The sequence below is a fragment of the Pristiophorus japonicus genome, chromosome 11 (genome assembly GCF_044704955.1).
Source record: "Pristiophorus japonicus isolate sPriJap1 chromosome 11, sPriJap1.hap1, whole genome shotgun sequence".
Taxonomy (NCBI): Eukaryota; Metazoa; Chordata; class Chondrichthyes; family Pristiophoridae; genus Pristiophorus; species Pristiophorus japonicus.
This window is the reverse complement of record NC_091987.1, coordinates 73,808,219-73,825,759: the sequence shown is the minus strand read 5'-3', so window position 1 is coordinate 73,825,759 and position 17,541 is coordinate 73,808,219. Positions and strand designations below refer to the sequence as shown.

Here is a 17,541-nt window from a genome sequence, read left to right as displayed (position 1 = left end):
ACTCAATACAAACTACATAATTTCAACTGTAGTTTGCAGCAAAGATTAGTAAATGATGACTTGAGAAGTCAATAAATAGGCTTATGCAATATTGTTGAGTCTCTGCCAGAATTATAGCTGACACTGGACCAAGCACAATGACGCTGGGCTAACTGTATCTTTTTCCAGCTACCTCATCATAGGCAATCCCTCGGAATCGAGGAAGACTTGATTTCCACTCCCAAAGTGAGTTCTTTGATGGCTGAACAGTCCGATACGATAGCCACAGATCTGTTACAGGTGAGAAGGACATTAGTCGAGAGAAGGGGTGGGTGGGGCTGTTTTGCCGCACACTCCTTCCGCTGCCTACGCTTGACCTCTTCACGCTCTTTGCGTTGAGACTCGAAGAGCTCAACGCCCTCCAGGATGCACTTTCTCCACCTTGGGCGGACTTCGGCCAGGGTCTCTCAGGTGTCAGTGGTGATGTCGCACTTTATCAGGGAGGCTTTGAGAGTGTCCTTATAACGTTTCTGCTGCCCACCTTTGGCTCGTTTACCATGAAGGAGCTCCGCATAAAGCATTTGCTTAGGGAGTCTCATATCTGGCATGTGAACTATGTGGCCTGCCCAGTGAAGCTGATCGAGTGTGGTCAGTGCTTCAATACTGGGGATGTTAGCCTGGTCGAGGACACTGATGTTGATACGCTTGTCCTCCCAGGGGATTTGCAGGATCTTACGGAGACCCAGCTGCCTAACCCAGTGGCAGCAGAATTTTTAACATTCTTTTTTTATTCCTTTGAAGAGTATATTGTTTTAAATAAATGTAACATTAATAAGTCTGTAGGAGCTTAAAGGTTTTACCATCTTGTAATTCAGGTAATTTTAGTTGAAAGGTTTTTTTTTGTATTCCTGGATGTGGTACAGTTCTTGATTTTCCACATGTATAACCTCAACAAGGAAAGCTGTTCCCTCATGCAGTTATTTCTAATATACTGTATAGAAAACCACTTTTTAAAAAAAAAAGCTTTGTTCCTAAGAACACTCAGCATTTAAAGAATGGTCAAAAATAACTATTACTACAATTGCAGAAAGCTATGCATAATTAAGAGGAGTTTAATTATACCAATGCACAATGTTTGTGATACATCTGATAGTAATTCTCAGTCATCTCCTACAGGTATTAAATGCAACTTATAAGCAATGGTCTTCTGTAACCACAGTATGCACAACTGCAGGGATAAAATGTCATTAGTCAGTCCATCTGGCTTAGAAAAATATTGCTATTTACACAAATAGGAATTGAATCAATACATTGCTACAGTACAGTCCTGATAGTGCTGCATTGTTGAACATGCAGACAAAGGAATTAATAAAGTGAGGGAGATCCTAAAAAAAAATGCAAGCACCCCTCAACTGCAAAAGGAGGATAAATGATTTAACAAAAATTGGGATTTAATTTGAAAAAATTTAAGGCATATCCTTTCGTGTACATGAGTCAGGGCCAGGATATACCATTATAATAAAAACAGAAAATGCTGGAAATCTCAGTAGGTCAGGCAGCATCTGTGGAGAGAAAAAGAGATAATGTTTCAGGTCGTTGACCTACACCAGTTCGGACGAAGAGTCGTCGACCTGAAGCGTTAACTCTGTTTCTCTCCATAGATGCTGCCTGACCCACTGAGATTTCCAGCATTTTCTGTTTTTATTTCAGATTCCAGCATTGGCGGTATTTTGGTTTTGTATCAGGATATACTATTTTCCATTTTAAATGAGATGAACAAACTAAAATTCTATCATCTCCAACATGATTGTGCTACACGGGTTTAGAGAAATGTGAAGGGCAATGATAGTGATAATATAGTTAATCAACTACATTTGCTTGTTCAGTTGGACGTAAAAGATCCCATGGCACTAACTGAAGAGCAGGGGAGTTTTCGTAGCATCCGAGCAATATTTATCCCACAACTAACACCACCAAATGCAGATAATTATCTCATTGTTGTTTGTCGGACCTTGCTAGGCACAAATTGGCTGTCATATTTGCCTACTAAACAATGACTACACTTCAAATTAATTTAGTGCTTGTGAAGTGCTTTAAAAGTGCTACTTAAATGTAAATTTGTTCTTTCTTTATTATCTATATTGTCTAAAGCGACTACAAATTACAATCAGTTACGTGGTGCTGTGCACTAGATATTAATCCTTGGTTACAAGATGGTAAAACATTCAATATTAGTTACTGAATAACGTTGTTAGTTTTGTAAAAAGGTGTGTGATTTGCAATGGTCCAGACTCAGAATAGTGGCGGGGTGGTACGATCCCCAACCCCAGGAGGGGGTCTGATCCCCGATTGTTGCTTGTGCTCATTAAGGAAGTTGCATGGCATTTTGGTGGCTAGCACTTGACTAACTAATGCCCTCTGCTAACAGCGATCAGCTGATTATGTAAACAAGTCGTTGCAGAGGATTTTCAGCGCAACTTAAAGGTTTTTCACCTTTTACTGATAAAGGGTCACAGACCCGAAACGTTAACTCTGTTTCTCTCCACAGGTGCTGCCTGACCTGCTAAGATTTCCAGCATTTTGTGTTTTTATTTCAGATTCCAGCATCCACAGTATTTTGCTTTTGTATCACCTGATACTGTTCACTTGCTGCTGGAGGTTTGAATAGGGCCTTTGAAACACATCAGGAGACTTTCTGGGACACTTTGTCAACACTTCAACATCAACATTTATTCTGAAAACTCGCTGAGGACGTCACCTAAAAAAAGTCTCTGAAAATGATTAAGGGATTCAATAGGATAAATACAGAGCATTTCTTCTGGTGGGGGAGTCCAGAACAAGAGGACATCATTTTCAAATTCGGAGTTAGGCCATTTAGGAGTGAGATCTGAAACTCACTCCCCCAAATGTGTGTGGATGCTGGGTCAATTGGAGCTTTCAACACTGATATTGATAGACTTTTGTTAGGTGTGGATATTAAGGGATATGGAGAAAATTCAACTAAATGATGTTGAGGTGTAGACCAGCCATGATCTAACTGAATGGTGGAGTAGGCCCAAAGGCTCAAAAGCCTACTCCTGTTTCTAATGTTCCGAAATTGACTTATTAAAAGAAAATAGAATCAAGATTGGCAATTCACTGAAAGAACAGAAATATTCATTTGAAATCCAAATGTAGTTTCTAGTCTACTAACTAATTTTTTCAAAATTTAAGTCATCAACAAAATCAATACCCAATACATTTTACTACAATAAAGCTCTTTCCTTCCTCCATTTTTCCCCTTCCTCATCTCCCAAAGGTTTGGGCTACTTCTTGGGGCACAATTCCATGGGCCCCTTCCATAAGTGGCCATTCTTCATACATAAACTTGTGATGATTTGCTCTTTGGTTTTAAAGAATTTCAGAGCCCAAACTAATCCTGCCTACAAGTTGTACATTTTCACCAGGGAATCCTGGAATCCCAGCAGATTTTCCCCTCCCCAATCCAAGACACTCATGCCTGTCAATTGTAATACCCCTACCACTACCCTGGCTGAGTTCAGTTAACTCAGCATAGACTGGGAATTAAGATTGGAACTTTCCTAGTCCATGTGGGTCAGATATTTGCTAGTGTAACTATCAGATAAGTCGGTTTTAAAAAATTTTGGAACGTTGAACAATTAAGTACAAAACTCTTTCTGTACCTGTCATTGGGTCAAACAGTTGGTTTGCTTCCAGGTCAGTGAATGTGTTGAAACAGGTGGGACATTTAAAAGAGGCTCTGTTGGTGGAATCTCGTTCATCTGTCTCAATCCTTCGCCTCATGTGGTCAAGCTTGTACTTTACCACATTCACCAGAAGACGATAGTTTATGAAGTAATAATTGTGTCTTGTAGTTTTACCATCTGGAGCAGTTTCAACTCGCATTCTACTTTTAATAAATTTGTCACTTTTCAGTGTATTCAAGACCGCTCGCAGTTGTTTGCGGTCGAATTTCAGCAGCTCCAACATGTCCTCCTCTTTGACACAAGGGTTTCTAATGAGAATATCCAAGGCCAATGCATGCTCCAGCCCATAAAATCCTCTCACAACATATTTGGCAAGACGTTTCAAAGCCGCAGGCACCTCAGTCACAACATCTGGATCAGTCATCTTTGACCTTTGGGTTTACAAAAAGAAAATTATTCAAGATCAAGAACTCACACACGGGGAATTACACCTACAAACATAGATCCTGTTACTCTGTTGTAGCCTTGTACATACATAATAGTTAAGTCTGACCAAGCTTATTGTTAGATCATTAACTGCATTGTTGCATGCCTGCTGTCAGAAGTAGTCATCCACAATAAGTCAATTTTAAAAAACAGAGTGACAGCTGCCCTACGAACTGGAAACTGCGCAGAATCATTCTGCGCATAAATGTCAGGTCCCAAATAAGAAAAATGTAACGTTCACTACAACTGGAACTGCGCACACGTAGCTACTTTATTTTGTTGGCAGCAGTCGCGTCCAATGAAGAAATCAAAGGATAACAGATAAGGACCACTTCCTGTTCCAACCCATGCAGCATAGAGTTGGCTGATCTTGCTACAGATTCTCACATAGTAATCTTTATAACCTACTTTTACAATTATATTGATTACAATGGGGGAAGAAAAAGCACACAGTATAAATACTGTGAATTTTACATAGTGGAGTACACATATATGATATGCATATTTTTCATGTGAACCTACACTGTGGTTTTAAACAAACAGTATAATGCTAGTTCCCTTAAAAAGATGCCTCGGACAAACATGAAATGCTTCACATCTGTGCTAGCTGGACTGACCAGATATATCAAGGGTTCCCTGGTTCACCGAGTGGTGAATATTTGTTATGTAACTTCAGTGCTTTATTTTTATACTTCCGAGTACAAAAGTAGGGAGGTCCTGCTGCAACTGTACACCGTATTGATGAGGCCGCACCTGGAGTACTGCGTGCAGTTTTGGTCACCTTACTTAAGGAAGGATATACTTTGGAGGGGGTACAGAGACGATTCACTAGGCTGATTCCGGAGATGAGGGGGTTACCTTATGATGATAGATTGAGTAGACTGGGTCTTTACTCGTTGGAGTTCAGAAGGATGAGGGGTGATCTTATAGAAACATTTAAAATAATGAAAGGGATAGACAAGATAGAGGCAGAGAGGTTGTTTCCACTGGTCGGGGAGACTAGAACTAGGGGGCACAGCCTCAAAATACGGGGGAGCCAATTTAAAACTGAGTTGAGAAGGAATTTCTTCTCCCAGAGGGTTGTGAATCTGTGGAATTCTCTGCCCAGGGAAACTGTTGAGGCTAGCTCATTGAATGTATTCAAGTCACAGATAGATAGATTTTTAACCAATAAGGGAATTAAGGGTTACGGGGAGCGGGCGGGTAAGTGGAGCTGAGTCCACGACCAGATTAGCCATGATCTTTTTGAATGGCGGAGCAGGCTCGAGGGGCTCGATGGCCTACTCCTGTTCCTAATTCTTATGTTCTTATGTAATGAATTTAAATAAGTGCAGTCCCCACCACTTACACCGTCCTGTTTATGCCGGGCAGCCGCCTATCAGGCAAAGACGCTAACCATTTGCTATTTCCACTGAAGTCAATTACAAAAGCGCCGCCTGTAACACATTAAGTGCAGCAACTATTTTGGGGAAATCAATAAGCTTTTCGCACCTCACTGTCCTATTTGTATTTAAAGTGCTCCATGCTCCAGGGATCATTTTGTGTCTATGTCTGTTTTTCGTTTTTTTGGGTCTCAGTGGGTTTTATTGAAGTTAGACTTGGTGGTCATCAGGGTTGTAGAGTTCACATCTGCCTGTAGATGTAGGAGGAATCATTTCCCCCGATGTTAGAGGTAAACAGAGTGATCAGTTCTGAAGGGATGTGGTCAAATTCGGGCAACGCGTGCTCACTTTGGAGAGAATCGCACCTTCTGTGAAGGGAAGAACCTCCTGTGGTGAAACACATGTGAAGCATATTCTCCTCATTGGAGTATTTTGGGCACAGCTTAAACATGGCAGCACAGACTATAATGGTGCTTTGGCTGCAAGAGCGAGTGTGTGCTCTCAATCCTCCATGGATGGCCACCAATCACCTTATTAACCCAAAACATGACCGCAAAGTTGGCTACATCAATAATGATGGTGGTTTCAATCCCAGCCTCGGACATTTCCTGCTCCTGTTCTCTGTCTCTAAAAGATGATATACTGTCCAACATTTATAGCAGAATAATCACGTTAACATCAACTATAAGTGGGGTCTGTATTTTCGTAACCCAAGAAAGTCAGTTGTTTTATGATGTACCAGATCACAATATCCTACTGATAATTCAAATGTTTTTTTGCACTAATTATCCAATAATTCAAATTAAACAATGTAATTAACATAATAATGTGCTCCATTCTCAAAAAAATTAATCATCAGTTAATTCAAATTAAGCAATTTCAAATTTAGAGTAGCATGTATATCGACTGGAGTTTGCCTGGACCAGACTAATCAACTCTACAACCCAATGGTTCATGAAGCCCTATATGCTGCATATAGAAGTGTCAGCTGTGAAGTTAAATTCGGGGTAGGCCATAGAAACCTCAATAGTTATGTGAATCATGTAAGCTGAAGCAAATCTAGTTAACTGTGTCATATGGGTAAGAAGGCAACATCCAGTTGTCAGTTGGGATGGTATTTTTAAACATCAGATTAAGTTTTGCGAACAGTCTCTGCTATGTTGAGATATACCTGCAGCTCTGTGCTGTACGTGACCTGATGCTGGCGCTGGGCCCCTGAAATGGAGAGTTCTATTCCCCAACAGAAATCCCTCCACATTCCTTTTTTGTGTAGATTGGTTTAAACATGAAGCCAGTGGCTTCAGGGCAACACCACTGATATCTCCAAGGAGGGTTAGCCTACCCCAAATGATCTTAAAAACTTAAGAAACTTAAAAAAAAACTAAAGTACGATGACAAAATCATCAGAAATGTCATGTGGTGCCCAGCAAGCCAATAGCATTGAATGAACTTGCAGACACTGCCTGGACACTCAGCTACTTTCAGCATAAAAATAATTATGAAAGATAAAAATGCCTTACTTCTCAGTAATCCTTTCTTCAGCTATGCTCATTGTATAACAGTTAGCAAACAGCATTATTTTCAGGAAAACCATGTGGTAAATGCCAGTCCAGCAATTAAAGCTAGGGCAGTTTCATCTTTCATGTAGGAATAACAATGCTGTAAATATTTTATGCAGATTTAAACAAGTCACATTGCAGATTCCAAATTTTTAAAATGACATACCCTACCAGTACTTTGGTCACACTCAAACTAGAGTTTCTTGCCAGCAAAATTAAGCCAAACTATAATTCCCATTTTTAACATCTGGCAGAATTAATATAAAATGAGTTTGTACATCATACATAAAATCATAGATAGAATCATTGAAATTTACAGCACAGAAGGAGGCCATTTCGGCTCATCATGTCCGAGCCGGCCGACCAAGAGCTATCCAGCCTAATCCCACTTTCCAGTTCTTGGTCCGCAGCTCTGTAGGTTACGGCACTTTAAGTGCACATCCAAGTATTTTTTAAATGTGGTGAGGCTTTTCAGGCAGTGAGTTCCAGACCCCCACCACCTTCTGGGTGAAGAAATTTCCCCTCATATTTCTTCTAAACCCGCCCCCATTTACTTTAAATCTATGCCCCCTGGTTGTTGACCTCCCTCGCCAAGGGAAACAGGGCCTTCCTATCCACTCTATTCAGGCCCCTCATAATTTTGTACACCTCAATCAGGTCTCCCCTCAGCCTCCTGTTCCAAAGAAAACAGACCCAGCATCTGTAATCTTTCCTCAGCCAAAATTCTCCAATCCAGGTAACATTCTTGTAAATTTCTTCTGCGCCCTTTCCAGTGTAATCATATCTTTCCTGTAATGTGGTAACCAGAACTGCACACAGTATTCCAGCTGCGGCCTAACCAGTGTTTTACAGTTCAAGCATAACGTCCTTGCTCTTGTATAAGGATGTTATGTAGATTAGGATGCATCATGCAGCCAAAGAGTCTCTTCTACACGTCAATGGTGTACTATAAGCAACAAACTTTCACTGCATCACATTATATTAGTACATTTATCCAAATGGGCATATTTAAAAATTGCAAATGGTACAAGTCAAACCACTTTCTATACATTATTATGGTAGCACAGTCCACAGGAGTCCACACGAAGGCGAACAGCAATATATTGAAGGGCTGGTATGTGTACCATGTGGGTGGTTACTGCAAATGCTATCGGCTTGTGCAGTGTATCCCAGAAAAGGTTCATTGAAGGTTTCAGCAACAGATGGAGGGTCTTCTCATTATTCAAAATCCGCATATAGAACTTGGGGGTGAAAGATGATGATGTCCTGTTTTCAATTTGTAACGAACAGATAATTGTGCATATAAATGCTGCAAATAACAAAAAGAGGAAATTTCCCTTCGAACACACCCCAAGTTTCTGGGTTGTGCCTCTTCAGAATCTGTTTTAAATCTTTCGGCACAGAATTGAATGCACATCAGGGATGGATCCAGCACAATGATAACTCACCTGTGGAGATGAGAAAAATATTGTTTCTTTAAATACTGTAAATAAAAACCAAAGTATTATAAATGTTGAAATACAATAACGTCAGTTGTAGTTGACTGTGGACACATGACCACCTTAACTTGATTTTATGACTTTAGAACCGTATATTATGTAGTATATTAAGGAAGATATTAATAGCAGTTCTTTCAAACTACTGTACAGGATAATTAAAAAGAAACATTGAGTGACGCTTACCAGACTGATCAGATTGGGAAAAGATACCATCTCCTTTTGTCAAATAGAATAAAACATTTGTCAGTCTTGCACTAGAACCGTTACCTGCAAGCGCAAGGCATCTTGAATTGGAAACAGCAAGACAACTCGAGTGCAAGAAAGCAGATCTACAGATGTCTGAAGGTCGAGGTCCAACAAAAAACTCGCGACCTAACGAAGGATGATGGGTGGAGAAAGTGCAGGAAATCCAGCAACTAGCCAACAACCACGACATGCGTGGATTCTTCAGTGCAGTAAAGACCACCTACACCCCAAGCCCCCAAGGTCCTACCCCACTGTAGTCGAAGAACGGAGAAGTTCTCATCAAGGACAGAGAGGCAGTCAGTGCTTGCTGGAAGCAGCACTTTGAAGATCTCCTTAATAGAGACTCTGTCTTCGACGTGAGTGTACTTGACTCCATCCCACAGCATGCTACACACCACCATCTCAATACAACCCCAACCCTCCATGAGGTTGAAAAGGCCATTTGACAACTGAAGACCAACAAGGCCTCAGAAACAGATGGAATACCCGCCAAAGCACTAAAACATGGTGAAGAAGCACTAGTGCCATGAATACATGAGGTAATTTCTCTTATTTGGAAGGAGGAGAGCATGCCAGGGGATCTCAGAGACGCCGTAATCGTGACACAAGAAATAGGTGCAGAAATAGGCCATTTGACCTCTCGAGCCTGCTCCACCATTTAATATCATGGCTGATCTGATCATGGACTCAGCTCCACTTCCCTGCCCGCTTCCCATAACCCTTTATTCCCTTATCGCTCAAAAATCTATCTCCGCCTTAAATATATTCAATGACCCAGCCTCCACAGCTCTCTGGGGCAGAGAATTCCACAGGTTTACAACCCTCAGAAGAAATTCCTTCTCATCTCAGTTTTAAATGGACGGGCCCTTATTCTGAGACTATGTCCCCTAGTTTTAGTTTCCCCTATCCTCTCTGCATCCAACTTGTCGAGCCCTCTCATTATCTTATATGTTTCGATAAGATCACCTCTCATTCTTCTGAATTCCAATGAGTCCAATCTCAACCTACTCAACCTATCTTCATAAGTCAACCCCCTCATCTCCAGAATCAACCTAGTGAACCTTCTCTGAACAATGCAAGTATACCCTTCCTTAAATACGGAGACCAAAACTGTAAGAAAGGGGCTAAGTCCGATTGCGGTAACTGCAGAGAAATTTCCCTGCTGTCTACCACAAGAATCGGAGAATGTGAATAGAAGAGTTGTGAATGTGTCAGTTGAAAAGGATCATGGGAAGATAGCTAAAAGAAAATGTCAAGCTGCGATATTTGCAATGCCGACACAAAAAGGGGTTACTCAGAGTTGTGGTCAAACACGAGTTACGCGAAAAGCGAAGTCAGGTATGAGTCAGACGCTATAACCAGCCGTAAAATAGGGAAATACAATGTAAAGCGAAACTGTAAACAGATCCCTGGAGCCCGCCCTGTCTGGGGGACCTGTCGGCCTGCCATTGGATGTATTCTGGGGGAAGCAGAAAGTGATTGGATGAACTAAGTGCGAATCAAATGTGTTCTGTTTTGAAAATGTATAACTGCTGTGGTTTCGCGCTGTAATGAGACTTGTCAAGAGAGTGGTGGACAGGCTCAAATCGAGGGTGTTCCCTTTATCTTAACAGGTCCCGGCCGGAGTATCTACAGAATAAAGATCTTATGTTGCTAAGACTAAAAGTGTTCGTGTGTCAGTGAATTCGCTGAAACAGACTTAAGGGAAAAGAATCCAGTATCCACATTTGGTGTCAGAAGTGGGATCTCAACGGACGACTGCCGAAAACTTGCGAATTAAGAGCTAGACTAGCCTTGGACGAGACGAGAGGAAAATGGCCACTGGAGTAAGTATAATTTCAATACTGCTCCAGTTTCCTCTGGTTTCAAAAGTCTGAGGAAAGTTTAGCCACTCGCTGGTTCTCAGGTGGTGTCTGAACGAGATCCAGGTCAATCTGGCGAACACGTTCTAAACTTAGGAAATAAGTGTCCAAGTCAGGTGTGACGTCGACCTTGTATATCACTTGGTCCGTCTAGGCACTGATTGGATTTAAATTGGAAAGGACAAATTAAGTAAGGATCGTGCGGCAACACGAACAGGAAAACCGTGCGGCGACACGGGGGGATAGAGAATCGCGCAAACCGCGTAGGGAAACGCGGAGGTTAGGGAATTACGTAAAATTAAGCTGCGGGACTACGCGGGACTGTGTAAATTTCAAATTGTACTTACGCCAGGTACGGCATCGATCTTATATATCACTTGGTCCACCTAGGCTCTGGGTAAGATAATTAAAACCACCACGGAGCGACGTAGAAACCATCAAAATTAGGACCCTGATCCAACGTGCGGCGACACAAGGATGGGTAATTTAGATAAAACTACGAATTCCCTGAAAGGTCATGGATCCAAAAATTAATAGGAAAGAAGAGAGACTCTTGTGAACGTCTGTTTTAAATGAGAAATGCTTGTATGATTTTTACTGTGGAGAAAGAACCCTGTGGGAAAACCGGGGAGTTGTGGTTTGCTTTAGCTCCACCCACTTTTTCAAACAGTGAAAGTTTTTTTAAACCCTTCATAGTGTTGTCCTGTATGTGGGAAGTTTAAGAGTGTGAACCTTATTGAATTATGTATATTCGGATGATAAGTTACAGAGCCAGGAAATGCACAAAGGATAGGTTTGTTGAGTAAAAAAAAAATTATATGGTTCCGGTGGTTAAAAAAGGATTTAATAGCCAAATGGAGACAGTACTGTCAAAAGCTGAAAGATGAGTCCCTTCTGTCAAGCTGGCAGGAGAACGCCACTAAACTAGGACTTTCCTTGACAGAAGGAGGACATGTTAAAACTGTAGACGTCTTAAAGAAAGAGTGCGCGCACGAGAAACGTACTAAGAGTTCCCCTGGGACCTCTGAGAAGGATACCGATAGACTACGTAGTCGAATGGTTGGCTTTGCGTTGACCGAGGCTGATGATGAATTTGATGAATGGTCACTGACTCGGCGCCCAACCCCAACAGCACCTCCCGCAGCCCCGGGCCCATCACCACAGTCCCCTTCCCGCCAACCTCCACCCTACACTCCGGCGGTAGGAGGTGATGATAACCGTAACCCCACACCAATGAACCGACAAGCCCAGGCGGACTCTTCCTCTTCAGATAGTGACTCAAGTCCTCAGTTCACCGACCCTGTGGCCGGTAGGACCAGATCTAAGACTAAAGGACGTAACCTGATCGTTCAGACCCCTAGTCCAGAGAGACGATGCAGGCGCTCTCATCAGCCCCGCTCTCAGTCTGAACCTCGGGGCCATCGGCGACGACTCACTCGTCATAGCCGAAGCTCCAGCATTAGTTCTACAGGCTCGGAGTGCTCTTCAGATAGAGAAACGGCCTCAGGAAATAATACTTCTGTCCAGAAAACTAGGGTAGGAACAAGGCAGTTCCCAGTTCGACCCATGCCAAATCCCAATCCAGAGCAGGTTGCGGACCACCCCACCATAGAAGTATATATGCCATGGAAACCGAATGAGATTATGGCTATCCTGGCTACCATGATGCATTAGTGACTGCTCACCCTAATAATGCCCAGGATCGCCTAAACGCTATCTTTAATGCTCTCAGCAAGAACCTTCAGAAGCCCATCAGTATGGCAGCAGTATTAGAAACTAAACCCAAACGAGAAGAAACTGCCGACGAATTCATGGAAAGATTTATTGAAATGTACGGAGGTCAATCAGGAGATAATGCCTTCAGGGCAGGGGATAATTCACCTCAATTTTGCGCTACTATATTTCAGTGCCTGCCCTATTCGATTGCTCACGCTATCCGGACAAATAATATGAATTGGGCAGATAACAGTAAAGCCCAGATGGAAAGGGCGGTTAAATATTATTGGCAGGAAAAGAAAGGAGAAGGCGGAGGTGCGCCCCCAACCCGGGTCAAGACTGAATACGTAACTAGAAAGGAAGAGCCGCCTCGGGTGGAAGGACCAAAACCCGACCCAAGGGGATACCAGATGGAACCGCAATATTGCGTGCAGGGTTGGGTGGATAAACAGGGATACGGTTATACCAAACACCCAAATGGCCCAGACCCTGCTAATTACAGACCACCCTACTGTCCCCGGCCTGGTATGGGAAGAGGTCGGGGCTGGGAAAGACGAGATGGATACTTTAATTGTGGGCAAGAAGGACATTGGAGTAGAGAGTGTCCCTCCCGTCGGCACGAAAGAGGAAGAGGAGGAAGAGGAGGGGGGAAAGGGGGGCGAGGACGGGGATCTTACACTAACTTCTCCTAGAACAACCCCTTTGGCCAACCGTCCCCCGATTACGTAGCTTGATTGTACAGAGAACCTCCCCGGATGACGAACCAATTTGCCAGTTTCCAGTCCCTAGCACAGCTAAACAGATGCGGCAGTGGTTGGGAATGATCAATTACTGTAGATCCTGGATCCCTAACATTGCCCTGATGACTAAGCACCTTACACCGTACACAACTAAAGAAGGCAGCTTTGAAATAGAAGCCACAGGCGTCCAAGCCTTTAAGGAACTAAAGACAGCCCTGTTGCAAGCTCCGGCTTTGGGCCGGCCCCTCTATGACCGGCCCTTTCAACTGTATTGTACAATCCTGAAAGACTGTGCTACCGTTGTCTTAACACCTCTCACTCCGTAGCTGCCCTCCTGAGCCAACTGCAGACTCAACACCTTACCATGGCCAGGCAAAGCAGATATGAGATCTACCTACTGAATAATCCTAAGCTGACCTTTCGGCACTGGACTGCCATTAATCTGGCCTGTTTTCTTACTGAACCACCCCAAGATGAGGAAGAATCCAGTCATGATTGTTTATCTTTAATTCAGGAGGCCTCGTCGGTCAGGGAAGATTTAGCTGACGTACCAATGGAAGACCCAGACTGTATTATGTATGTTGACGGAAGTTCTTCTATTAATCCAGAAGGTACACGAATCTCAGGATACGCCATAGTAAACCAGGAGAATCAGGTCTTGGAATCTGCCGCCTTTGAAACCGCCTATTCTGCCCAACAAGCTGAACTATTCGCCCTCACCCGAGCCTGTATCTTGGCCAAAGACCTCAAAGTCAATATCTATACCGACTCTAGGTATGCCTTTGGGGTAGCCCATGATTTCGGACAATTATGGAAAAATAGGGGATTCCTAACCTCACAGGGGAATGAGATATCCCATAGGCAACTAGTATCTGATTTGTTGCAAGCCCTCATGCTCCCCAAGCGTATTGCCATTGTCAAGTGTACCGCCCACACTACCGGAAAGTCTCCGGTTGACATAGGAAACCGCTGTGCTGACAGAGAGGCTAAACAGGCCTCTTGCGGACAACAAATGGTGGTGCCTAGAATGATGAGTCAAACTAAAAGTCCTGCCAAGGATAAGTTAGCCTCGGAAAAACCAATGCCAACCATCCAAGATGTCATTAAAGCACTGGAGGACGCTCCTGAAAAAGATAAACTGTTGTGGAAAGATTATGGATGTACTTATGACAATGTTTCTAAACTCTGGACCACTCCCGCGGAACAGACTTGCATGTCTGACGAGTTGGCTCTATGGGTTATTGAATGTATGCATTTTGCTACTCATTGTGGGGCAGGGACAACAAGTGACATGCTTTTGGCCACTTGGTGGCACCCTAGACTCCAGATGCTAGCCCAGAACATCAGTAGTCGCTGCCTTGTTTGCCAACGGCATAATCCAGGGAAGGGAGTCCCCTGTGATTGGGGTAAGACGTCCCTACCAGAAGGTCCCTTTGAGACATTGCAGTTGGACTACATTGAGTTGCAAAAAGTTCAGTGTTATAAATATGTGTTGGTAATAGTAGATGTGTTTAGCAGATGGATTGAAGCCTACCCTACCCTGGACAATAAGGCTCAAACTGTTGTTAAGGTGTTAATGAGGAAAATTGTTCCTAGATATGGTATCCCAGCTCGACTGATGACCACCTATGTTCTTTCTCTGACTCAGGCTCTGCGAATAGCTCACAACCAGGTTCGAGAGGCTCACCTCGACCTCCCAGTTTTACCCGAATCGTCCCTCATGGCACCAGGGAAGTATGTCCTGATTAAGAAATGGATTCGAAAGGGACTAGAGCCACGATGGGAGGGGCCTTTTCAGGTGTTACTCACTACCCCCACCGCAGCTAAGGTTGAAGGGAGAAGTGCCTGGATTCACCTGCACCACTGTAAACTTATTACTTCATAATGAGCCTATCTCACTGGTCGTCGTCCTAACCCTTGTTTCTGTTTCAGACTTCCTCTCCTCCATAGCTGAATAAACCACATCCTTGGGGCAGGAAGAAAAACGCCAAGAACACGGGAAAAGAAAGGAACAAACAGACTTAGCTGTTTTTGATTTGTCCTTATCTTGTTGTTAACTAATTATCTAAACATGTGTAAGCTAGCAGGTATAATTGTGCTATCTTGTGCTATCCTAGCAGAACTAGAAGGGCTACAGGATAACTTATTTTATCAGACCCATACCCGATTGCATGGCAATCGAACTGTGTGTTACCCACTAGTCCAATCAGTAGAGGCCCTGTTCGTGGCTACCCCTGGGTGGACTCCCCGCGATTTATATACGGCGGATACCACGGACGCACCCTGTAAGGGACCAACGGGCGAATATAGAAGGGGTATACCGAGAAGATGTGTGGAATTAATAGACTCCATGAATCCTGAGTGCAGGGGATTCCAGGGAAAGAACGGAGCGGTATGCTCGGACATTGCAAGCTACCCGCTTTGCTTCTCAGGACAAGGGTGGGGTTGTGTATATATCACCCAAGCCATTGATGCCATAAAAAAGCAGCTGGATGAGTTTAGGCAGGGCCCAGAGAAAGGAAATAGTTGGTTGGATTGGTTATTTGGAGGATCCTGGGGATCTTATTTAATGCATGGAGCAGTTATTCTCGTTATGATAATAGTTACCTGTTGTCTGATTATTGGTTGCTTTAATGTCTGTTGTAAAGTAATGATGGCAAAATTGGAGCAAATTCTTACAGTCACGGGCTCCCGGAATCTGGTTCAACAGACTAAAAGTTTACTCGAGGATCAAGAAGAGTATAAGAAACAAGAATGCGAACGGCTGAATGCGATACTCCTGGAATAATCACCAGGGGAATGATAAAAGGGGGGAATGAGAATGTGAATAGAAGAGTTGTGAATGTGTCAGTTGAAAAGGATCATGGGAAGATAGCTAAAAGAAAATGTCAAGCTGCGATATTTGCAATGTCGACACAAAAAGGGGTTACTCAGAGTTGTGGTCAAACACGAGTTACGCGAAAAGCGAAGTCAGGTATGAGTCAGACGCTATAACCAGCCGTAAAATAGAGAAATACAATGTAAAGCGAAACTGTAAACAGATCCCTGGAGCCCGCCCTGTCTGGGGGACCTGTTGGCCTGCCATTGGATGTATTCTGGGGGAAGCAAAAAGTGATTGGATGAACTAAGTGCGAATCAAATGTGTTCTGTTTTGAAAATGTATAACTGCTGTGGTTTCGCGCTGTAACGAGACTTGTCAAGAGAGAGGTGGACAGGCTCAAATCGAGGGTGTTCCCTTTATCTTAACAGGTCCCGGCCGGAGTATCTACAGAATAAAGGTCTTATGTTGCTAAGACTAAAAGTGTTCGTGTGTCAGTGAATTCGCTGAAACAGATTGAAGGGAAAAGAATCCAGTATCCACAAATCCTCTTCAACCGCCTTCTCCCAGTGACTGAAGAGCTCCTCCCAGAGTCGTAATGTGGATTCCGTCCACTAAGGGGGACAATGAACATGATCTTCACTGCGCGACAAGTGAAATGCAGGGAACAAAAAACCAACCTCTGTACATGACCTTCTTTGGCCTGACAAAGACCTTTGACACTGTTAACCGTGAGGGATTATGGAGCGTCTCTTCAAATTCGGCTGTCCTCAAAAATGTGTCACCATCCTCCGCTTGTTTTATGATGACATGCAAGCCGTGATCCTGACCAATGGATCCACCACAGACCCAATTCATGTACAAACCAGGTGAATCAAGGCTTTGTCATTGCACCAACGTTCTTCTCGATCTTCCTTGTTGCAATGCTACATCTCCCCGTCAGCAAGCTTCCTGCTGGAGTGGAGATAATCTATAGAACGGGAAACTGTTCAAACCTTCGTCGCCTTCTGACCAGATCCAAGGGTGTGCCATCCTCTGTCATCGAATTACAATATGCAGATGACACTTGTGTCTGCGCTCACTCGGAGGATGAACTCCAAGCCATCGTCAAAACGTTCACCGTAGCATACGAGAGCATGGCCTTACAATTAAAATTCATAAAACAAAGGTGCTTTATCAACCTGCCCCCGCCACACAGCACTGCCCCCCCCCCAATTATCAAAATCCATGATGAGGCCTTGGACAACGTGGACCATTTTCCATACCTCAGGAGCCTAAGGTCAACAAGGGCAGACATCGATGACTAGGTCCAATACCTTCAGTGTGCCAGCGCAGCCTTTGGTCGCCTAAGGAAAAGTATTTGAAGGCCAGAACCTTAAAACTGTCACAAAGCTCATGGTCTACAGAGCTGTAGTGATACCTGCCCTCATATATGCTTCTGATACATGGACTATATATAGCAGACACATCAAAGCACTGAAAAATTACCACCAACGCTGCCTCCGTAAGATCCTGCAAATCCATTGGCAGGATAGGTGCACTGTCAG

The 17,541-nt window shown here is 43.4% G+C and overlaps 1 protein-coding gene across 5 annotated transcripts in view; it reads right to left on the bottom strand.

The window, feature by feature from the left end:
- LOC139276083 (general transcription factor IIE subunit 1-like) overlaps nt 1-17,541 on the bottom strand; it is a 109,571-nt gene that overhangs the window by 73,502 nt on the left and 18,528 nt on the right. For 2 of the 5 annotated variants that reach the window (XM_070893545.1, XM_070893543.1), the window contains exon 2: nt 3,663-4,117. In XM_070893545.1, the coding sequence (XP_070749646.1) occupies nt 3,663-4,110 (448 nt within the window). In that variant the 5' untranslated portion in view covers nt 4,111-4,117. Of the gene's footprint in view, nt 1-3,662; nt 4,118-7,761; nt 7,979-8,237; nt 8,562-17,541 lie in introns of those variants that run through there. The other 3 variants (XM_070893542.1, XM_070893544.1, XM_070893546.1) reach the window with 3 other exon arrangements.